This window comes from Marmota monax, unplaced genomic scaffold (assembly GCF_021218885.2).
Source record: "Marmota monax isolate L192 unplaced genomic scaffold, Marmota_monax_Labrador192_F-V1.1 WCK01_AAM20220418_F8-fsc00031, whole genome shotgun sequence".
Classification (NCBI taxonomy): domain Eukaryota; kingdom Metazoa; phylum Chordata; class Mammalia; order Rodentia; family Sciuridae; genus Marmota; species Marmota monax.
Genome location: NW_026695197.1, coordinates 3,146,418 through 3,171,106, shown reverse-complemented (window position 1 = coordinate 3,171,106; position 24,689 = coordinate 3,146,418). Strand labels below are relative to the sequence as shown.

Genomic DNA, 24,689 nt, shown 5'->3' with positions numbered 1-24,689 from the left:
GCTGCAGCTGAGTTATGTGACACTGAGTTAGCTACTTAACCTCCCTGTGCCTCAGTTTTCTTATCCTTTAACTGGAAAACATCTGAGTGTTTCCTTTTTTAGGGTGATTGTGAAATTAAGACATAGCTGTGTGCATCTTGCAGGGGGAGGAGATAGATTTTAAATTTGGCACATATGGTAAAAATCGCAGAGTCAAAATCACCCTCATTAATCTATTTGATTATCTGGAAATCATTCCCAAGAGGGATGAAAACCATCAAGTGCTTCCCTACTTAGAATGCCTCAGCACATCATGTTTCTAATCTGCTAGATATTCTGTAGTTACCATCTTGAGATCCTCTACAAGGCAATATCATTTGTATCTTTAAATGCTTCTCTGTGGTCCCCTAATGGTTCCTCATTTTCTCCCTTCACATACCACTAAAGTCATCACCACCATCTGCCTGCCTGGCCAGTTCACTATTATGAAACTTCAGGATTAGTTAGTCTTTCTTCCCTTAGGCTTCCGAACAATGCACTGGGGTTGTTGGGGTTTCAGCTGTGAGAAACCAAAAGATAGCGGATGGGTCCTCCAACCTCCTGCTACAGCAGCTCAGCTCCTGGAGTGCGATGGTAAATCTAGAGCAGTCACATGATCATTTTTCACTGAGCTTCTGCCTGTCCTTTTGCCAAATGCATGCCCATACACAATATACAGATACACTTATGTATGTGCATTTAAATTTACATTATAGTATTTATAAGGATATTCTATGTCTTTGCAGACTACTTGTATGTACTATATAATCCTACCTGGGTTAAAAATAAAACAAAAATCGTGTGGACAGAACTGTTGGTTTGTATACATGTATGTATGCAACTAAGAGTTTATTGCATATATATATATGTACGTGTTATGGTTTATGTATGAGGTTTTCCCCAAAAGCTCATATGTGAGACAATGTAAGAAAATTTAGAGATGAAATGATTGGGTTGTGAAACTTTTTAACCAAATCAGTGCATTAATTCCCTGACAGATATTAACTGGGTGGTAACTATAGGCAGGTAGAATGTGGCCGGAGGAGGCAGGTCACTGGGGGCATGCCTTTGGGGTATATATTTTGTCCTTGTTGAGTGGGGCTCTCTTTTGCTTTCAGGTATGATATTCTGAGTTGCTTTCCTGTACCACACTCTTCTGCCATGATGTTCTTCCTCATTTTAGGAAAATCTACTGAAAGATTGTATGAATTACTGAGAAAAAAAAGCAAGCCAAAATAAAACAAAAAACTAAGTTGCTTGTATGTGTACTGTTATGTTGAGCCATACTTGAAACTCTCCAGATTTTAAGCAAAGCTTGGTGGGTTATGCCTGTAATCCAGTGACTAAGAAGGCTGAGGGGCAGGAGGATAGCAAGTTTGAGGACAGCCTTAGTAAATTAGTGAGATCCTATCTCAAAATAAAAAATTTTAAAAGGACTGGGAAATAATTCAGTGGTACAGTGCCCCTGGGTTCAATCCCCAGTATATTTATATATATATATATATATATATATATATATATATATATATATATAAAGGCGGGGGGCTTTTATATTTAAAAAAATGTTGTTAGCAGACAGGAAACTTTATCTTCTATTTCATAGTCATAGTTTCTCTTGAAAAAGCTCTTCACATATGATCTTTATGAGATTGGAAAGATGAAGGTAAAACCTGGATTTGAACGTATACATTCACATGAATGCTTACTGAGCACCTACTGCACACAGGCGTTGGTCAGGGCACAGGCAGGACTTGGGCGCTCTAAGGACTAAGCCAAGCCTTCGTGGAGCTTACACTGTACTGAAGGAGACAGACGATGAAACAAGCAATGTTGATTCAGCAGTGAAATATGCCATAAGCCAATCTGATACAGGTTAAGAGGACAGAGAAAAAGTGGGTGAGGGCAGAAGGAGGTGACACTGTGTAGAGAATGCCTGATATATGCTAATCTTGCAGATTATCTGTGGGGATCAGATTCCAGGCAGAGTGAACAGCCTTGCAGAGTCGGGGACTGGAATGAGCTTGTGGTTACTTTAAGAGGATGTAGCAGAGTAGGGAATGGGAAGTGATTGGAACTGGGGACAGAGAGGTGGCCTAGGCGAAGCAGTCAATCATATGGGGGCAAGAGGGTTATTTTTTCCATTGCCCTGGGAAATCACTTAAAGGTCTCATCAAGGAGGTGAACATGCTTTGTCTTTTCAAAGGTTTGCTCTGGCCAAATTCTGGAGCATGGGCTGTGTGGAAGGGCTTGGCAAGAGTCAGAGCAGCAAGACAAGATGGGAACACTTTTTGTTACGAGGGATGGAGATAACAAAGCCTCAGACTATGGGAATGGAGTTGAAGAGAAGAGCGCAGAGTTTGGATATACTTTTTGGGTAGAAGTGATAATACTTGCTACATATCAGCCTTTAAAAACTGCATGGAATTATGGTGCCTTTTACATAAATGGGTAGAACTTTAGGAGAGCAGCTTTAGGGGAGCAAAACAACAAGGGTTTAAGTTTGTACAGCTAACTATGAGGTACATTTGTAGGAGGATTATCACATAATTGATTTTAAAAATTGGACCATTTGAGAGTAAAGAGGGAGCTACTACTTATTAAGCTAGGACGACAGGCACGAATCAGGATGTACAGTCACCCTCCCTCTCAGACCTCAGTTCTTTCCACAACTATCATAAACTACTTTTTACCATAATACCCTCTTTGGAGGATTGTAACGCTGTGTTAAGTTACAATTAAATTACTGCCAGATGTCTCAACTCCTAGTTGAATCAAAACTTAAAGTGATAGATATTTTTTGCCAATGATGTTGCATCTTTCAGAAAGAGAAAGAAGATCTCAAAGTTGGTACTTGCTGCTAAAAGTCAGCTCTGCTAATTTTCTCTCTTTTTTTAAGCTCTGCTAATTTTCAAATACATTCTGAATATTAAGAAATTTAGTAATTACATAATCATCCTTAAATTTTAAAGCGGACATAAAAATCCTCTTCCACCACAGTTTTATTCATAGGTGTGTGTTTCATGTTCCTCTTTAGAAGATACCTTGGCAATTGGATTCTTTTTGGACAGATCCTCTCCTTCCCTCAGAGCCACAGGGGCGGTGATCCAGGCCCGCTTTTGCCGTACTAGGTGAGTATGTTTAGGAAGCAGCTGATTTTTGCTTCTGGTGTTTAAGGCCTACAATAATAAAATATTGTCAAAATATTATTACATATCATCGAGCATTTGTGTGAAATTCTATACTTTACTAAAGCTTAAAAGTAGTGCAAATTTTAAGGTATGTTTTACATTTCTTACCAAGCTTCATTTTTTAAAGAGGAATGTACATATTCTAATAATCTCTATAGGTGGTCAAGAGATTATCTCCAAGCCTATAAAGCAGAGAGTTGTGAGGAGGAGGAGGAGGAGGAGGAGGAGGAGGAGGAGGAGGAGAAGGAGAAGGAGGAGGAGGAGGAGGAGGAGGAGGAGGGGGGAGGAGGGGGGGGAGGAGGAGGGGAGGAGGAGGAGGAGGGGGGAGGAGGAGGAGGAGGAGGAGGAGGAGGGAAGAAGATATCCCAGAGTATCCAATTCAAAAGGCCTGAAGAATAAATTAATGGCCTCACCTTACAAATTGACAAGTGAGAATAACAGACCATGTCCAAAAAGTTTTTTCTTATTAGCTAAAAATGAAATTTCACTTTTCCTTGATGGCTTATGAATTAAAAATAAATTACTATCATGCTTTAAGACAAAATGTTTGTAAACTGTTGATATATATGTGAACAAAACTGGTACAACTGCCAGTTAATGAATTTGTTATCAGGAATGTGTAAAGGAATACATCTCCTGTCTCTTGTTTTTATAACTTTAGGTAGAAAACTATTATATAAATTTTCACTAGGGTTTTATAGGTAAGTATGTATTTTATGAAGGAAAAGTTTAATACAGAAGACCTACTATCTTAAGATCAGAAATGATTATTACACTAGGATTATTTTACCATTTACTAAGTTTGTTGCTGTACCTAAACATGTATTTTTTTTTGTTTCAAAATACACTGGTTATCATTGATTTTTATTTGCTTTCATTTGAAAACCTTTTTCTTAATTTAAACAAATATAAATTATATATAAAGAATTATAAATTATGTTAAAACTTTTGATGCATCTATGTTCATTAGAGATATTGGTCTGTCAAAAATTCTCAACAAAATTCTGGCAAGTTGAATACAAAAACATATCAAAAAGATAGTGCACCACAATCAAGTATGATCAAGTTCATGACAGGGATGCAAGGTTGGTTCAACATATGGAAATCAATAAATGTAATTCATCACATCAATAGACTTAATGATAAGAATCATATGATCATCTCAATAGATGCAGAAAAAGCATTCAATAAAATACAGTACCCCTTCATGTCCAAAACACTAGAAAACTAGGGATAATAGGTACTTATCTCAACATTGTAAATGCTATCTATGCTAAGCCCCAGGCCAGCATCATTCTAAATGGAGAAAACCAGAAAGCATTCCCTCTAAAAACTGGAACAAGACAGGGATGTCCTCTTTCACCATTTCTATTTAACATAGTTCTTGAAACTCTAGCCAGAGGAATTAGAAAGACAAAAAGAAATTAAAGGGATACAGATAGGAAAAGAAGAACTCAAATTAGCACTATTTGCCAACGATATGATTCTATACCTAGAAGACCCAAAATATTTCAACAGAAAACTTCTAGAACTAGTGAATGAATTTGGCAAGGTAGCAGGATATAAAATCAAAACCCACAAATCAAAAGGATTTCTGTATATCAGTGATAAAACCTCAGAAAGGGAAACAAGGAAAACTACCCCATTTATAATAGCCTCAAAAAAAAATTGGGGAATCAACTTAATGAAAGAAGTGAAAGACTCTAGAATGAAAACTATAGAACGCTAAAGAAAGAAATTTAAAAAGACCTTAGAAGATGGAAATATCTACCTTGCTGTTGAATAGGCAGAGTTAATATTGTTGCAATGACCATATTACCAAAAGCATTACACAGATTTAATGCAATTCCAATCAAAATCCCAATGACATTCCTCATAGAAATAGAAAAAGCAGTTATGAAATTCATCTGGAAAAATAAGAGACCCAGAATAGCTAAAGCAATCCTTAGCAAGAAGAGTGAAGCAGGTGGCATCACTATACCAGACCTTAAACTATACTATAGAGCAATAGTAACAAAAATCAGCATGGTATTGGCACCAAAATAGACTTGTAGACCAATGGTACAGAATAGAGGACACAGAGACAAACCCCACATAATTACAGTTATCTTATATTAAACACAGGTGCCTAAAACATACTTTGGAGAAAGGATAGCCTCTTCAACAAATGGTGCTGGGAAAACTGGAAATCCATATGCAACAAAATGAAATTAAACCTCTATCTCACACCCTTCACAAAACTCAACTCAAAGTGGATCAAGGATATAGGAATTAAATCAGACACCCTGAACCTAACAGAAGATAAAGTAGGCCCAAATCTCCATTATGTCGGATGAAGCCCTGACTTCCTTAATAAGACTCCTATAGCACAAGAATCAAGAAATGGGATGGATTCTAACTCAAAAGCTTCTCAGCAAAAGAAACAATCAGTGAAGTGAATAGAGAGCCTACAGAATGGGAGCAAATTTTTACCACACGCACATCAGATAGAGCACTAATCTCTAGGATATACAAAGCACTCAAAAATCTTAACACCAAAAAAACAAACAAATAATCCAATCAATAAATGGGCCAAGGAACAGACACTTCTCAGAATATGATATACAGTCAGTCAACAAATATATGAAAAAATGCTCAACATCTCTAGCAATTAGAGAAATATAAATCAAAACTACTCTAAGATCTCATCTCACTCCAGTCAGAATGGCAGCTATTCAGAATATAAACAACAATAAGTATTGGTGAGGATTGAGGAAAAGTGCATACTCTTACATTGCTGACGGGACTGCAAATTGGTGCAGCCAATATGGAAAGCAGTATGGAGATTCCTTGGGAAACTGGGAATAGAACCACCATTTGACCCAGGTATCCCACTCCTTGGTTTATACCCAAAGGACTTAAAAACAGGGACACAGGGACACAGACACATCAATGTTTATAGCAGCACAATTCACAATAGCTAAATTGTGGATCCAACCTAAACACCCTTCAGTAGATGAATGGATGAAGAAAATGTGGTATACATACACAATGAAATATTACTCAGCATTAAAAGAGATTAAAATCATGGCATTTGCAGGTAAATGGATGGAGCTGGAGAACACAATGTTAATTGAAGTTAGCTAATCCCCAAAAAAGCAAATGCTAAATGTCTTCTCAGATATAGGATGCTGATTCATAATGGGGATGGGGGGGCATGGGAGGAATAGAGGAACTTTAGACAGGACAAAGGGAAGGGAAGGGAAAGGAGGGTGGCACAGGGGTAGGAAAGATGGTGGAATGAGATGGACATCATTACCCTAAATACATATATGAAGACACGAATGGTGTGACTCTGCTTTGTGTTCAACCAGAGACATGAAAAATTGTGCTCTATTTGTGTAATATGAACTGAAATGCATTCTGCTCTCATACATAACTAATAAGAATAAATAAAAATTTTTAAAAAAACTTATGATGCAAAAAATATCAAATTTCCTTCTATCTTTTCACTCATTTTTCACAGAATATCCATTGTTAACAGCATAAAGTATATCTTTTCTGAGAACACAGTTGTGCATGTATGCACACGTGGATAAAGGTCCTTCCCTATAAAACGATCTATATTCCCCAGCACTGATTGACACTTATTTGTTTGAGAACAGGCATGTGTAAGGCAACATGGGTTTTAATCTAGTACAACACAGTCAAACTGTCCGCTATGAAGTAAAGCCTCTGAGTCCCAGAGATAGAAATAACCCCTTGGTTCCTTACCTCAAAGTGAAGTCCATTTCCAAAGTTAAAGCAGATCTGTAAAATAAAATTATAGACATGAAAACAGAAGTTTAACCACCATTGCCATCCTTAGTCAAAATGAAATGACATTGAATCTTCCCTTTGCCCTTCCTCAATGACGAGGGCCAGAAGGAGGAATCTGCCTTCTCCTTGAGCCACACTGCCCATTCCAGAAAATGCCTGGAATCTTCAAAAACAAACAAAATAATCGGCCTTGTGAAATTTTAGCCATACCTTGTTTCTTTTCTTCTCACCCTGGTTTTCATGTTCTCTGGGATCCACTTACTTTTCCTCAAGCCCTTCAGGATGAGGTGAGCCTCCCAAGGACCCCCTAGGGCACATACACACCCCTGGCCGGGTTGACTTCTCCATTTTTCAACACTCCACCAACTCCTTTCTTTAATTCTTCGCAAGTAATATTACAATTTGGATTTCATCATCACAGCATTGTACTATTCTAAATACAGTTGTTTCTTTCCAAACTGCCCCATAAACTCCTATCCTGCTTCTGAATTTTGCTGTCATTTCTTTTTAATCTGGGTTAATTGCCTGCAGGCGTCATTGTCTCCTGGCTTCATCGAAATGAGCACTAATCTGGTAGCAGCATGTGGCCATTTATATTTAAACTGAAATTATTCAAAATTGCAGTTCTGTGGCTTAATAGCCACACAGGCTAATGGCTATCATTTGGACGGGGCAGATGGAGAGCATTTCCATCATGCAGACCAGCAGACGGCAATTGTAAAGATGTGAATGATAGGCAGGAGTCTTCATTTTCTTGAGTCTTTGACATTCTTGCCTCACATAGTTTCTGGCTCTCTACTATTCTCATACTGTCCCGGGCAACACTGCTAAGAGAAGGCTGTGGTGACCCAAAGGAATCCTCACATGAATTAGAGTAACTATAAAGGTGGTGGCTCTTTCTAGGGTGTTTACAGTTTGCCCAGGAGAGTACAAGCTGATATTTATTGTGCAGGCAACCATCTGTTAGCATCCGTCCATCCACAGTGTGTCCAGAATACAAATTATGTAGTCTCCTTGGCTTTGTCTCGCTCTTATTGTATCCTGTCATAGCATTCCAAACCTCAGAACCCCACCCGATCACCTGGACCACACTTCTGTACCCACTTGCTTTTACACAATGGTCCCACATTTAATTTGATGGACACTGTATCTTTAGTCAGCTTCTCCTTCCCTCTTTCCCCAAGGAGAGGTGTCCTGGCTCCTTTCCAAGGTTAACCAGCATTTGTGTGCTTTGCTCTCAACTCTTGCTCTACCACATTTATCATGAAACTGGTCCTTCCACTGACCTTTCATCTTCATTTCCCACTGGCTAACCAAGCACAATTAGGTCTTTCTTATTCTAAAGCAGATCCCTCTCTTATTTCCGCTAACATGTAATCTACTGACCCACACCCCTCCCTGACCATCATTCCAAATTGAAATAACTGTCTCTATTTATTGCATTCAGGTCCCCACCTTTCACTTATGTGTTAATTCATTGGAATGTGTCCTTGATTTGGGTTTTCTCAGTCTTGTTTGTCTTTTCCCATCTGCATGTCAGTTCCTTCTCAGATGGGGGCCATCTACACATATTGGTAATTCTCTGGTAAAAAGCATTTGTCTTTTTTTTTCCCTTCCTATTTATTCAATCATTTATATCTGTTTGGATTCATATATTTATTTTATTCTGTGGGTTACAAGTCAATACTATTTTATTTATTCTGTTCTTTAAATAGTTCTAGCTTTGGCCACTGAAATATCTCACAGGTTGGATTCCATGCCCCTGACAAGTCCCCATCTTTTGGGTTTGAGTGCTTCTTCACTTTCCAGAACTAGATGCTCCAGGTTCCTCATGTGTTTTCTTCATTCCTGCCTAAGAATCAGCTATTTTTTTTTTCCAGGGAGTCCTGGCTTCTGAAATTGGAGAATGACATTTAAAAGTCCAAGACCCGGACACAGGTGTAGCATATACATTACAACATGGTTTCCAGCCTCCTCAGCCACTTTTCTAGGGAAGATCAGTAAAGGTAAGAGATTTTCTTACCTTTGTTATTACTATCACACATTCTGCTTTAATTATTTTTGAGAAGCGGTATTATCTAATGGAAAATTCGTGGCTTTGGAAACAGTCACACCTAGGTTCTAATCTTATTTTTTGCCAGATGAGTTGCTGAGAATAACATGAGAATACAGGATACATACGGTGGCAGATGTTTTTGGTGGTCTAGCTAACTGCCATTTCTTCTTATCTTCAGTGTTGCAGAACCCCATTTTGCTCAGGTGTCAGGTAGACCCTGCCTGGTTCATGAGTAATGACTGGTGCATGATAGAACATGGTTGCTCTGACAGTGGTTGGTTTAGGCAGAAACGTGTAAGAGAATTGGGTCAATGAGGGATCTGCAAAAGACTCTCCTCGAAGATAGGAAGAGAAGTATTCACACAGTTTCCCTTTTTAAGCACCCAGGAGATGGCTGAGCAAGGAAGTGGCATGTGGAATGGTTATCGTCATCCTGTGACCGCGAAGGGAAAGCTAACAAAATGGTAGATCAGCTAAATTGAAATAGTGATATTACTGAGTTAGAGTTGATCAAACCTAGAGAGCCACCCTATCTCTATGTGATATTAAATTCTCTTTATATGATATTAAACTTCTTATGTGATATTCTTTTTGTTTAGCCTACTTTGGATTAGGTTTTCTTATTTGCATTTGAAAGCAACTAAGGACACACCCATTTTGCAGGGTTATTGTGCAATTAAAGAAATATCATATCAAGTTTAACTACTGTAGTGACCGAGACTCAGTAAATAGAATTTACGATGGCATTTCCTCAGTTCTAAGTCTTATATGTTAACATTTCTGAAATTTGGCCTTATTCATATCCTCAATTTTCTGAGCCTCTAAAATATGCTAAGTAAAAGAATGTTCTTACTCCATTAGATTCTTACATTCTTATATACAGACAAAAGTGGGCTGTGTAAGAGCCAAAAAGAAAATCAAAACAGGGTCAGGATGGTAGAGTGATTTAGAAGTGTGGGCAGACTCTCAGAAGGCACTGCTTCCGCCTAGTGAAACCTGAATACAATGAGGGAGCATCAGGGAAAGTCCTGCAAAAGGATTACCAGGCCCAGTGGTTGGAATGGCTTTGGTGCGGTCACGGTTGGTTTGATGGAGGGGAGTGTCTCTGTGAAGGTGATGTTAGAGGGAAAAGTCAGATCCTGGTCATGAAGAAGACTTTGGATTTTATTCATAGAGGGCTTCTCAGCTTAGAATGACAGAACTCAAGTTTGGAAAAGCTCTTTCCAGCTGTTGTATGGAGAATGAACCATAAGGAGACAAGAACAAATGCATGGAGACCATGCCATAGTCCCTGCAGTAGTCCAGGCAACAGACAACCCTAGTTTGAACCCTGGGGGATGCAGTAAAGATTGGTAGGAAGTAGAGACTTTCTATGTATACTTTGAAGGCAAATGCAACAGAACTGTGGATGGATTGCCTGAGGGAAAGGGAGTCAAGATGACCCTTAGAATTTTGACTTCCTATTGAGTAAGTGAAGCTTCCAGAGATGAGAAAAAATGGGGAGGCATCAGTAAGGATGGACAGAGGGATGGCATTAAGGGAGGAATGTTACGGGAGGCAAGAGCTGTTTTTACACTCTGTGTAAATAGCCTATCAGTAATGAGTATGGCCCTTAGAACCAGGTTTCAGCTGGAGGTAAAAATGGGGGAGAGGTCAGTGAGTTTTCGTTAAGGAAATGGGATGCAAGAAGATCTCTGTCAAGTGGGTGTATATCTAAGAAGCCAGTGTAAAGCAGACAAGGCTAATTTATGCCATTGGAAATCAAGACACTGGCCACCCATGGGGGTGGGCAGAATCTGAAGGGAGTACCAGAAGGCCAACGGGTGCTGGCAATCTGTTTCAATGTGGTTACTGGTGACAGGACGTTTTCAGTTCGTTGAGGATACAGCACATGTTTTCCTATGTGCACTTTTCTGTATGTATGTTTCACCAAAAAGTTAAAAATGGATGTGCACCTGAAAATTGAGAGTGTCTTGGAGTCTAGGTAAATGGTTCTTGTATTTGCATTTTAGTGACTCCTACTGCAGTAGCCTATTTTCACACACTTAATAAGGCATGAGGAACTCAGAACTCAAATATTTGCTCCACACTTGTACGAAAAAAAATCCATGAGAGTTACACTAATGTTTTGTCAGTTTTAAAACTATGTTTTCTGACTGAGGAAATAATGACTTAGCTACTTCTTTATATAGTAAACCATTTGGATCCTGAATCTCACAGGATACGTTTTTGGTTTTTTTTTTTTATTTCAACAAGTAGTTCAAAACTGAGGGTGATTATGCCCTGCTGGTCCCTCTTCTTCCCCCCACCACTGTGGACACGAGGTTATGTCTGAGACATTGTGCATTGTCAAAACAGTGGGTGGAGGGGAGACAAGTGCTACCAGTGGGTTGAAACCAGAGATGCTGCTCAATGACCTCAAATGCACAGGACAGCCCTGCCCCCCAACAATGCTCCAAATGGCGCTGCAAAGTGCTGAGGTTAAGAAAGCTTGATCAAGCTTCTCTGATTGGAAACTACCACAGTAACCTGGGTCTGACAGTTAGACATCGTGATGCTGTTTATTTCCCAACTGGTCACATATTGCAGGGAATGTGAACAGCCACACAGATGCTCTCTACTTTCTGTTCTCCACCCAGTCCCTGGCACTACTTTTTAACATCTCCTTTCTGTAAGTTGTTGTTTGCTGAGGGGGGATGGAGCCCAGTGCATGCTAGGCAAGGTCTCTAGCCACACAGCCCTGGCCCAGCCCTCTCTAAGACTGAGTGATCGTCCCACTCCAATGTTGTAAAAGGGTTGCCTGCATTGAAAGGGAGGCTGGACGAGATGGAATGTTATTTTTTCTCCCAACCATGAACTCTGTGACTTTTTTCTCTCACAACTTGGTGACAGAAAAATGTCATATGGGATATACCTACAGAGGAAAAGTAAGCTTTTAGTGCCTGTATCTAAAAACATGTTTTTAGATTAAAAGCTTTCAAAAGATTCCCCATTTTATAAGGCTTCTCCTTTCTCCCTCTCTCTTTAAAGTTTTTACCACCGGATCCTGTGCATCTTGTAGAAACTGGTCTTTCTGGCAGCTGGTCAGAAAAAACTTTTTTTTTTGGCAGAGGCATGAAGGAAGGTGAAATATCACTGCAAAACACAATCAATCAATGTGCTCTTTGTTCTCCAGGTCAGCACTTTAGAAATGTTGTCCTGTTCTGAAGTCACTTTGATGAGTTTCACAAGCAGAATCTAAAAGGACTCCTGACTCATTAGATGACAGCTGATCCTGGCTCAGATTCTCTTTCTGAAGTCCTTGGTATAAAGCAGACGATCTTAAAGCGTCCTTCTGTGGTCCCATGATTCCAAGATAAGGTGACCCCTTAAACTTTAATATCTCTGATGAATACATATCCTATTTAGTACAGATGAGATGTAGAGGGATACAAAGTAGGTTAAAGTTCTCTTTGGATTTTAAGGCATTATTATGGCTTATTTCCATTCAACCAGTTATGACTTCAGGCAGAATGTTTTAAAATTCTTTGTTTCTCTCTTTTGCTGTAGAGAAGGTCAAATAAGATACCACCTTGGGGGTCCTTGGCTCACCCCCAACCCGTGCATTCTTTGTTTCTTCCAGAGCAGTAGTATGGGTTAGACCCAGGGCCTCACCCCTGCTAGGCAATCTACCACTGAGCTACATCCTCAGTCCTACCTCCATTCTTAGAATGATTTCAACTTTGGCTGAAGCAATACAAAGAAAATAAAATGAGATAAAGGCAATGGATGCTACTTGTTTATGTCCTCTGGTCATAGAGCCTGATTTGTCTGTTTGTACTGATAGACTAGAGATCTAGCCCTTCATAGCTCTGTAGCCACAAAGTTTTTGGCAAGTTTTGGCAGGATCTCTGTAGTCATAGCAACTTACACATCCCCAAAATTCAAGTGGTCCAGTGCAGTCAGGGTAGATCAATGATTACTCTGATGAATCTGTTGGACCAGCTTTATATTCAAATTTCAGCTACTGAACTTTTCTCCTCTTATTTTTTTTAAGGGAGTGGGTGGGTGGGAAAAAAAATAGTCTTTATAAAATTTCTTATTTTATGAATAAACAGCACAACTTGTTTTGAAAATCCCAGCTTAAATGCACAACGATAAATGACACAGACATTTATATATTCCTATAGCAGTCTCACTCAACAGCCGATTTAAGTCTATCATTATATTTTTCAGAGTTGTGAATTTAACGTATCTCAAAGAGCAAGAAAAGCAGAACTTTGAGCTCTACTTTTTAATTCATGAACTCTGAATCTGAACTTTGGATAGCAAATATTTTATATCTAACTAGCAAAGTATATAATTTATCATCATCTTTCCCCTGTTCTTCAGATGTTCACCTTGAGGTAACAAATGTGATTTTAGGTGAGTCATACTGAGGTTAACTCCAAAGAGGAAGACATTTTCTTTGTTGTCATTTTATTGACTCAGAATTTTAAACATGGTTTTAGCAAGACTGTGCTACACCTGGCTTGTCAGATCATGCTGTGCATTTTTATTTCCAGTAAAGTTTTGTGTAATCACGGACAGCTCCTACTATTTTCCTTGGTGTAGACAGATCAACTAAAGGCCCAGAAAAGTCAACATTATTACTCAGTGTTGATTCCCTTGGCTTCTACATCATCTTTTAAAAAAAGACAGAAGTTGCTAACAAATAGTCAAAAGTAGATCTTTTGATATTTAATATTTTCTACTGATTTTCTTCTAATGGAAAGGCTAGGAGTGATTCTCACATTTGAGTGGCATTGGGTCACCTTGTTACCACCCAGACTGCTGGGTCCCACCCCAGGGTTTCTGGCTCAGCAGGTTTGGGGTGGGGTCCAGAAATGTGTATTTCTAACAAGTTTCCTGGTAATACTGATGTTATTGGTCTCTCCAGGAAATCCTGTGTGTAAAATCAGACTAGCAAGGGAAATTGAGGAAGAAGAGATCCTGGGTAATACAGAAACTGGAAAATGAGCCCTTCAACACTGAGATGTGTGAAAAGACATATTCTAAACCAGAAAATTCAGGAACTGGCAGCTACTACCATCACAAGAAGAGCTTCTATTTAAGAAACATTAATCAACTGCTATAGCATTGTTTTAAACGGTCTTTTCCCTTTTTATCTTTTCTTCTGATTCACGTTTTATGGATCCTAAGCATTTATCATTTTTGAAATACATTTCCCTTTTTTTGGTATACATTTTCTTTAACAGCCACAAACGCTTTTTAGAATCAGGCAAAATATAAGTAAATCTGAAAAGTACATTTCACATAAATTGATACTCAGATACCATGGGCTGTTTTTATTTTATTTTGCTGCAATGTGTTCATGAAAATTATACTAAAAAATAAAATGAAGAAAAACAGAATTTTTCCCCCCACTAAGAAGTTTAAAAAACTCCCAAACTTCAGATTGCCCTTTATCACCATTAGATGGCGCTGGTCTGTCAGAAGGCAACCTCTAGGAAACACCAGAAATTAACCAACAAGACTCCAAGGACTAAAGTGGAAAATAGGCATTTTCAATTGGCTTAAAAAGAGCAGACTATCAAAATAGAAGAGTGGAAAATCAAGGACTTCAGAGCATCTGGGTAATTCCCAAATAGTTTTCCAGGACTCTATCTATCTATAGAGTTAGGTAGATATGGATTTACATTTCTTCTGTTTTTCTTTCATAGAATGATTCGAGCTTGCAATGAAATTAATATTCTAGTACCAAAAGGCCCGAATTTATTGACAATTAACTATAAAACTGCTATGATGGGACGTCAGGTGACAGCTCTGTATTGACAGACAGGCATTTGGTGTCAAACTATTCAACTTCACTCACTGTTAACATTCACTAAATCCAGTGCCTGGCACACAGGGGATGCTCAAAGCAATGTCAAGTTTTCTTTCTTACACTCTTCTTCCCTCACTGTAAGTTCCCTAATTGTGGCAGAGGATTGGCAGTTTATATAGACATAGATTATTGGGCATATAGTAGAAGCATAGTTAGTCATTGCTGAATGTATGAAAGTCAAAAATTTACCAATCTACCTCTCTGAGCATTAAGTATTTCTTCCAAACAAGTGAAATTCAGATCACTATCCCAGTTTTTCAAACATAGAAAGGTACTTTAGCTCATGTTTTTAAAGACTATCTCTGTGTCTAGGACATATAGTTAGTTTACAGATAAATGTTACAAAGATCCTGCTCTAAAGAAGTTTACAGTTTAGTAGGAAAGTCCTCTCTTAACCAAGAGGGATACCCAAGACTCCCAGTGGATGCCTGAAACATTGGACAGTATGGAACTGTATATGTACTAAGCTTTTTTCCTAAGTATACATAATGACAATAAAGTTTTTATTTACAAATTAGGCACAGCAAGAGAGTAACAATTAATGATAATGATAAAATAATCACAACAATATGCCATAATAAAAGTTATTTAACACTTAGAAATTGTTCATATTTGGAATTTTTCATTTAATATTTTTGGATCACAGCCGACTGCAGGTAACTGAACTTCAGAAAGCAAATGGGTAAGAGGCCACACCTCTACACAGAGGTGGAAAACCTTAACTGTGTTGACAACAGCTACAAAAATAGTTCTGGGGAGCTCAGACAAGGCAGAAATTACTTTCTGCTGGTAGGGAGAAGGTGGCAATGAACTTGGCCTTGAATCTGCCTGTGCAGATGAAGGAAAGAAAACGCACAGATCAGAGGCAGCATGCACTGGAACATGGAGATGCAAGGACAAAGAACAAGAGAGCAGTTAGGCACCTAGACGATACAACAGTGGCACGCAGAACAGAAGGACAAGTTGTGCTAAGGATTGTCGCTCATCTTATAGGAGGGGGTGGTGGTGGTGAATCATTGCCAGATTCTGAATAGGGAATTTGTCACAAGCACCTCTGAAAGATTTTTCGACATTAACTATGGTGCAGCATGAAAGGCAGAAGATGGTTCAAAGACTAAAATCAACTCCCACAGGGTGAAGAGGGGGGATAAAAACCAACAACAACAACAAAATAGGGCTGGGGATATGTCTCAGTGATCAAGGGCCCCAGGGTTTCTTCCCCAGAACCAAAAACCAAAACACAAAAACCCAGGGGGTATGTAATGAGGACCAGCACCAGGTTAGTGGCAATGAGTTAGATGGGTGGAGGCAGAGTCTTCGTGGGGGAAAACTTGGCAATGTCTTGCACATGGATAATAGAGGAATGAGCCAGAGGTAGCTAAAGTTTTAAGAGTGAGTGGTTAGAAGGATGCGATTTTCAGAGGATAGATTGCAGAAACAATAAGCTTAGGTGCCGGGGAAATCCTTTGGGTAGGGAAGAGACACTAGACACCAGTTGGCTGGCAGAGAGGCTCAGTGATGCACAGCAGGCTACTGAGGAGTTTGTCGGACATTCACCCATGTGAATGCACATGACCTGCAGGCAGTACCCTCTCATTCCCGAGGTTGCCACCAATGTCTTTCAGGCCTCCCACCTTCCAGTGGTATATCTCCTCTGTCCCTCTACTGCACATCTCTCCACTGTGCTTGCCCAGAAAAAACAGGGTGAGAACTGCTATTGGGTTCCTAGGGATGAAAGAAACCCCCAAAATTGAGGAAGCAAAGGAAGGAGGCATTGGCAGGGATGGTGAGTTCAAAGCCAAGAAGAGATGATTAGCAGTGTTTGGGCTAGGTCCCTTGTCTAATGTCTTAATGAGGACTTTTGGGTTTTTGAAGAATAGATCATTAAGATAAAACAATGGGTACAAAAATGATATAATTGTTTTTTAAAAATATTTTTTTTAAAATAAATGTCTTTATTTTATATTTATGTGGTGCTAAGGATCGAACCCAGTGCCTCACGCATGCTAGGCAAGTGAGTGCTCTACCTCTGAGCCACAATCCCAGCCCCTAATTATTATTATTATTTCTTTTAAGTTTACATTGCAGGGGACTTGAAAGAGCAGTAGGAGGGAAGTGTTTTAGAAGTGAGAAAATCTGAACTGTCTCATCTCTCATCTACATTCACGTTTACCCTTTCAGTCCCCAGTCAGGCAGCAACTGTTTGATGAGAATAATTCACATACTGTTTGTCCCAGAATAGATGCTCAATACTTTTTCTGGAGTGAATGAACATATAAAGGCTTAATCAACCACAAAAGTATATCCATTTTAAAAAGGGAACCTAGTGCCCAGCACAGTGACGCTTGCCTGTAATCCCAGTGGCTTGGGAGGCTGAGGCAACAGGATGGTGAGTTCAAAGCCAGCCTCAGCAACTTAGCAAGGCCCTAAGCAACTCAGAGAGACCCTGTCTCTAAATATAAAAAAAGGGCTGGAGATGTGACTCAGTGGCTAAGTGCCCCTGGATTCAATCCCTGGTCCCCGCACCCCCCCCCCAAAAAAAAGGGAACCTAGAGAAAGTAAGATGAATCCCAAATTAGAACCCTTACTATTTATATTTGCTTATCACTGTTTTCAATGTGGGTGTTACTAGCATTTTAGAGAGGAAAAGTATTCACAAGTGGCCAATGCTTCTTGAAGGCTCTGCAGATTGTAGGTTTGGTACCCCTAAACTTTGGGAACAGAGGACTAGAGCATCCTCAGGCACTGACAACCAAATGTCTTCTTAATCCTTTTGCTGTTTCACAGCCCTCCACTCCTGACAGGCTGTATCTCCCTCCACTCTGCTGGGTGATTTCTGGCTTCTCTGCTTGTCTGATGACAGCAGACCAAGGCCTGAATGCCTCCTTACCTCATTGGTTTTCACTTGGCTAAACTGTACTCATTTAGTCAAATTCTCTTTCTTTTCTTCCTTCCTTGGTTGTGTTGGGGACCAAAGCCAGGGCCTTCTGTCTGCTAAGCATGCACTCCAGCTCTCAGCCACACCTCCAGCTTACCCTTTGTTCTTTTTCCCCTTTATCTCAACCAAAAACAAAACACAAAACACCTTTTCATTTTCTGAACAATTGGAACACCTCCCTACAAACACTCACTTGGCAAGTGTTTTCTGGCTTCTTCTGTGGGCTTGAAGGCCAAAGTCTCATCTCATATGAATTCATCTGCTTCATATTGTATGTTAAAGCAGTGACAGGCTTTCCTAGCTCCTCCAGAGGACCATACACTCTTGTCTGTAGGCCTTTGCCTTTGTTCTTCTCTCAACATACCACATCTTCTCTTTTTCTCCGTATCATTTCACTAATTCATAATTATCCTCAGATCTTGGATGGGATGCCCAGCATTGGGTTGGATGGTAGGCTCCATGGTACTGTGTGTTTCTTTATCAGGACTCTTCTTGTCACTCATTACCCATTGGGAAGCTAGCCATTTCCTTATTGTATCCTTTGCAAGACTATAAATCTCTCGAGGGCAGGGCGTGTCTGGCCTTTTCATAACACCCCTCTTGTGTCTAGCACATTGCCTAAAACCAAGAAGGGATTCTCTTAATACCAGCCATCTACAGTGATTTCTTTTCTGGTGGGCATTCCTCACCTTACTCCTACACTGTGATATAAATCCTGGAGCTCCAAATTTCTCCACCCTCTTCACCAAGTTTTGCATCAAATAGGTGCTCAATGTTCACAATTTGAAATCAAGTTTGGTGTCGTATGATGTATACAAACCAAACTGACAAGATAATCTTTCATCATCTATGGACTAAATATTTGAAAAGTGCCCTCAAAGCTGTTGAAATTTGAAAGAAAGAAAAAGCTCTGATCAAAAAAATACTCAAGTAGATCTAAACCTCATTTATGATTTCAATTAAGGTTTCTAATTTTTATTATAATTTGTCATTTTAAAAAATACCAATCCTTGTGTATGCTATATTCACAAATCAACTATTTTGCAAAATTTAGACAAGTAATTAGATCAACTGAGAATTTTATCAATACATATTTCTGGATCTCAGCCTTAGAGATTTAATTTAGCTCATCAGAGATTTCTAATAATCAGGGAAAATTTGGACCAATAAATGCTCATTTGGATCACAAAATACTTTTCCTTAAATTTGTTATTAAAGAAAACTTCTGTTAAGAATTGCCATTTTCCTGATTCAGGAGGCTGAGGCAGGAGGACCACAAGTTCAAGGTCAGCCTTAGCAATTATCGAGGCCCTATGCAACTTAAACAGACCCTGTCTCTAAATATAATGAAATAAAATAAAATAAAAAATAAAAAGTGGTTAAGCATCTCTGGGTTCAATCCACAGTACCAAACCAAACCAAACCAAAAAACCCAAAACTATTAATAAACAAAGAAAAAATCAAGTAGCATCCTGGTCAGAGTGGTTTCTAGACTATAAAAGCAGCCGTGTGGCTTTTGGTTCCTGATCACAGGAGAGGAAGCTCCTAAGTGGCTGAGTTCTGCTTTGTGGCTTTGAAGTTATATTTAAAAGTTCTAAATCTCAAAATGTAAGTTTCCATCCTGGAGTTGTGGAGGGAGAGGGAGACAGCTAAAACTGGAAAAATTTCTTCAATCCTTCCTAGAATTACCTAGTCAAATTAATATCCTGTGATAACTCTCTTCTTTAGCTTGTTAAATTCTGTTATCTATAACTGAACTCTGACCCAACAGACTGTAATTTATATTCCTTCCTATAGAGAAAGTATTGTTTTCTTTTTTTGTCCCAAACACTATACTTTCAACTTCAAACACATTGGATTTATCCATTATTCTTTGACTAAAGTGTGTGTGTGTGTGTGTGTGTGTGTGTGTGTGTAGATAGATAGATAGATAGATAGAGGATGAGGTTGTGGCTTAGTGGTAAAGCGCTTTACTAGCATGTCTGAGGCACTGGGTTTGATCCTTAGCACCACTTAAAAAAATAAATAAAATAAAAATATTCTGTCCATCTTCTCTCTCTCTCTCTCTCTCTATATATATATATATATACACACACACACATATATATACACACATATATAAAGTTATATCACAAATAGTACTTTCTATAATGAACAGGATTCTGCTCTTGTCTAGTTGGCTATAGTCACTCTTGAAGGAAGAGTCTATTATTGCCCAATGAGGTAAAAATATAAAATTGCTAAAATGAAAAGTTTGCCTAAACAATTTACTCTTTTCTCTGAGTGTACAAATTGGCTTGCTTGATATGCCATTTGAAGACTGAAAGTAATTTCTTTTCTTAGATGGAGAGAATTTAATATTTAACTTTTGAGGTGTGTTAGGTGCTTTGTTAGTATTCTCCTTAGCTAGAAAACATCTAAATCAGAGGATTAGGTCGTGTTGGAAGTCAAAAACAAAGCACAATACTATGACAGAAAATTTTCATTTAAAAAAAAATGAACTTGAATTGAAAATTACCTCAGCAACATGCACAAGACGAAATGAAATAGAGCATGAAAATGAACTTGTCTGCCAAAAGTCTGGAGTTCCTAATTATCATGCTGTCTCAAGTGAAAGTTCATTGAAATATCTGGATTGGAGTTAGTCATGCTTTTTTTTTTTTTCTCTTTTGCCTTAAAAGTCCATTTACCTAGATATATAAAGATACACACACACATATATTTTTTCTCCCTCTCCCTCCACAACTCCAGGATGGAAACTTACCTTTTGAGATTTAGAACTTTTAATTGAGTGAATGTACTTGCATTTTTAGTTTTAATCATTATATAAGAAAACTTTGTATGATTTTGTATCTAATATCTCTGAAATATATATATATATATATATATATATATATATATATATATATAATATATTTATATTTTATATTTGTATATAATCTCTGGAAGATGAAGCCACACCTTTATTAGCACTGTACCTGTCACTTTATCAAAACCCACTTTAAGCCAGGCACTTTTCTTAGTTAAGAGTTCAATCCTTTAACAAACAGAAAACTGAGTTTTACATCTCATTTGATCTTAGAAACCAAATGGAAGAAATCTAGCTTTGGATCTGAACACTGTCTCTTGAGGCAGCCACTGAGGCTGAGGCAGGAGAATAGCGAGTTCAAAGCCAATCTTAGCAACTTTTTGGATGTCTTGAGCAACTTAGACCTAGTCTCAGAAAGTAAAAAGGGCGGGGGATGTAGCTCAGTGGTTAAACGCCCCGGAGTTAAACCAAACAAAGTAACATCTGAAAAACCCATTTGATGCTGGTGGTTCTACACTTTGATTTTCTTCTTTTAAATGAAAAAAAAAAGCCCCCAAATATTACGTTTATTTTTTTTCAGCATTAGGAAATCGTTTTAAAACACTGACTCTGAACACAAAGTCAAAATTAAAGCTAAAATTTTCTTTATGTGAGTGATTTTCTTAACAGCAATGCAGACTTAACAAAAAATTTCAGCACTGTAAAAGACATTTTAAAAAGTGACTAGTTTTAGCTCTTGTTCTGCACTCTAACAATGTAGGTGTTTTCCTGGTTTTTCCAGTTCACTGACGTGTATCACAGGTTACAGAGCCCAAGAACCGAGAACTTTAAGGAACTTGGAAGAAGGCGCGGAGGTGACTCCCTACCGCCTCCAGGATTCCGGTCGGAAAAAGCCTCCTAACAAAGCCCCCATCCCCGGTCAAGGTGCTCCCCGCCCCAGCGCCCACTGCACCCACACATCAGTTAGGAAAGGACACCAGGGCCTGAGCGCAGGGAAGTTGGACAGGTTGCAGCCACCCGAGCTCTTTCCCGCAGCTCAGGTGGGCTCCGGCCGAAGCCACCTAGCCAACCCGTCCCCACCTTCGGGGACAAGCAGCAGCGCCGGGCAGGCGGGTCCTTCCCAGGCGGAAGCCGGCAGATCGGGGCGCGAGGCTGGCGCCCGCCAGTGCACTTCCCGACTGCCGGGCTCGGCGTCTCAGGTCACTGCACTTACCAGGAGAAGCAGCAGCACGCACGGGCGCCCGGGGCTCCTCGCCATCGCTACTTAGCTCCGCCGCGCCTTGGCCTCTGGCCTCTCGCCGCTCCACACCGCCCTCTCCCCGGCGCCCAGCGACCGCAGCTCCGACTCCTCCCAAATCCCGGTGTTTCCTCCACGCCCCGAGGCCTCCTCTGCCTCTCCTGCCGCCGGGGCCTCCCTATCCTGCCCCGAGGCGCGGTTCCAAGTGTACCCGTCCCGAGAAAATGGAGCCCGGGGGCCCGCGCGGAGCGACCGCACGGAGGTGGGGTGTGCGCCGAGGAGGGAGGCGCAGGGCAGACTCCCGCCCCGGTCTCACACGCACCTGGGACCGTGACGTCCCCGGGCAGGGGACTTTGGGTGGCAAGCCCCGCCCCAGTGTTCCCTTTCCTGATCCCCTCCTCTTCGGGAATGGCCTGAAGTGAGAGCTTTCCGGTCACTTGCGGGCCCCTGCCCAAGGGCAAAACTGGCTCAGTGGAAGGGAGACCTGTTGGGGTGCCATGATCGCAACCAGCCGCAGCGAGGCCTGGTCCCCACTACTACGGAAAGGTCCGGCGCTTGGTGAAAGTGCTTTGGGCTCAGATCGCAGAGGGCGCGAAGAGACTGGTGACGCGGGGGACCTGCATGCGTCCTTAAGGCAGCCACAGCCACGGTGTGTGGGGCCCGCTCTCCGGGGCAGAATTCCAGGTGGCATTTTCCTTCTCCTTTCCTGTGGCCCCTTCATTGCTTCCAAAAGGTTTGCGACTTATCAGCTTTGGGGAGAAACAGTTATTAGAAGAACCAAAGGAGTTTAAAGCATTGGCCCTTTAACTCTTTGATGTAGACTAGGAGAAAACTCTAGGTCCTTAAAGAGAAATGTATGCTCTTTGACTTACAAATTTGCCTTCACAGATTGCAACTTTCATAGTCAGAAGTCCCTCTCCAAGACTTATCAGCTTGTGGCCTAGGCAAGCCTCTCTGTGCCTCAGTTTCCAGATTTGTCAAACATGGTTAACAGCATTCAACACACAGGACTGTTGTACCAATTAAATCAGAAGGATCTCTATGAAACTTTCTGCAGTGTCTAGCACTTAAGGATGCTATAAATTCTAGTTGTTAAATTGATAACTATATTATTACAAGCATAAAATGTTAAACTGAACTCTTCTTGAAAAGCAGCGACTGCATGTGGGCACCCAAACACTGGAATCAGCCTCAGATCAGGAAACTTCAAAGTTAAGGGTTAATTGGATAATTGGAGACTAGAAAGATCCGTTTGGCACTATATTTAGCTAAAATAGAAGAGTTCCTTCTGTAGTCACAAGTGCCTCCTTTTGCTCCCCTTTTCCTTCTATCCTTAGCTGTCCATTCCAATCTTGCCAGTTTTCAAAGTTCAGTATGATTACAATCTACTTAGTAGTCCTTTCTTTCCCACTCCCCAAGGATCACTATCTTCCAGCTGAGAAACACATTCTTCTACTTTTGTTTAGAGTTTAACTGCAGCCTGACTCCTCATTCTGTTCTTTAAGTGGTGGTTGGTGAATTAGTTCCTTAACTAACTCAGTACCTAGGAAGGGTTTCTGCTTAGCTCCCCGCTCTACTTCCTATGCCTACAATAGTGCTCAGCACCAGGGCAGAATCTCAACAACCCTGGTTACATAGATGAATCTGGAGGGAAGACTCTTTTAGCTTCCATTCCTTTTTCTTGAGCTATAAGGTGTAGGTGGTAGCAAACACTGGTGATAATTCCTGCTTCCCATCATGATAGAAAAACTCCTAACTAAAGAAAACAGACTATCAAAATATGATCACCAATCATCTCAGGAAGCGATAGATCAGTTCTGTTTATTATTAGTGCTTTTGGAGTTGAAATCTGTGGATATGTATTTATGTCTCATTTTCAAGACTTTGGTTTCTTTTTAGTAATGAAGATAATTGAAGCTTTCAGAATGAGAAATAGTACAAATTTTGTTTCTGTTAGATTATTCAGTTTCAAGATAGTATTCTTTCTGTAACACATTTATCCCAAGGCATTGAGAGTAGATAGCAATCCAATGCCATAGTATGTCATTCTTGAATAAGTTGGACTTAAAAAATTCTAAAGCTTATGACTTAGTAAGTTGAAGGGATTTGTTGAGAATCAGAGAATGCATAGCTAGCTCTCTAGATCTTGACTTCTTTATGCTGAGATGAGAGTAAATCTATTTCATATATCTCTGTGTTGTATAAAATAAACAGACAAATAAATAAATAAATAAAGTGGCCATTACTAATGAAGCACTAATGATTGCTTTAAAAGAAACTGAAGTGTTAATAGGATGTGAAATTTTAACTCACAGATCCCTGCTCCCCAAATTAGTTGAACTTTATGGAAAATACATTTTTCTTAAGATTTTTACAATACATTAGTTCAAACATATTTTGTGCAAATAATTATTTAATACCTAGTTATATTCAAAATATCTACCTGAGTTAATGTTTTCCAAAATGCTTTAATTCCTATATGCAGGTCAGAATAATCTTCAAGTGACTGGCTCATTAGAATCTCCTCTTAATATTATCTAAAACAAACAAAAAATTAAAAGTTTCAGAAAGTCCAATAAAAGTTAACATTTCTTTTCCATGCTCACTGCCTCCTTATTCCCCAAATACCCTAGAATCAGAAATCTTTTTATAAATTGATATTTCTTGGGTAAAAGTCTACTAGATCATTGACCACTTTTTTCCAGTGAAAATCCCAGTGACAATATTATTAGAATTAATGTTTGAGAGGTGAGAGTTAAATATGGCTAGTATTAAAATG

At 39.6% G+C, this 24,689-nt stretch overlaps 1 protein-coding gene across 1 annotated transcript in view; it reads right to left on the bottom strand.

Annotated features, from left to right (window-relative positions):
- Positions 1–22,196, bottom strand: part of Dsg2 (desmoglein 2) — a 47,220-nt gene extending 25,024 nt beyond the window's left edge. The window contains exons 1-3 of the mRNA XM_046428319.2: positions 21,887–22,196; positions 6,960–6,995; positions 3,060–3,194 (exon numbers count right to left, since the gene is read on the bottom strand). Of these exons, the coding sequence (XP_046284275.1) occupies positions 3,060–3,194; positions 6,960–6,995; positions 21,887–21,931 (216 nt within the window). The 5' untranslated portion in view covers positions 21,932–22,196. The remainder of the gene's footprint in view (positions 1–3,059; positions 3,195–6,959; positions 6,996–21,886) is intronic.
- Positions 22,197–24,689: the final 2,493 nt, after the last annotated feature.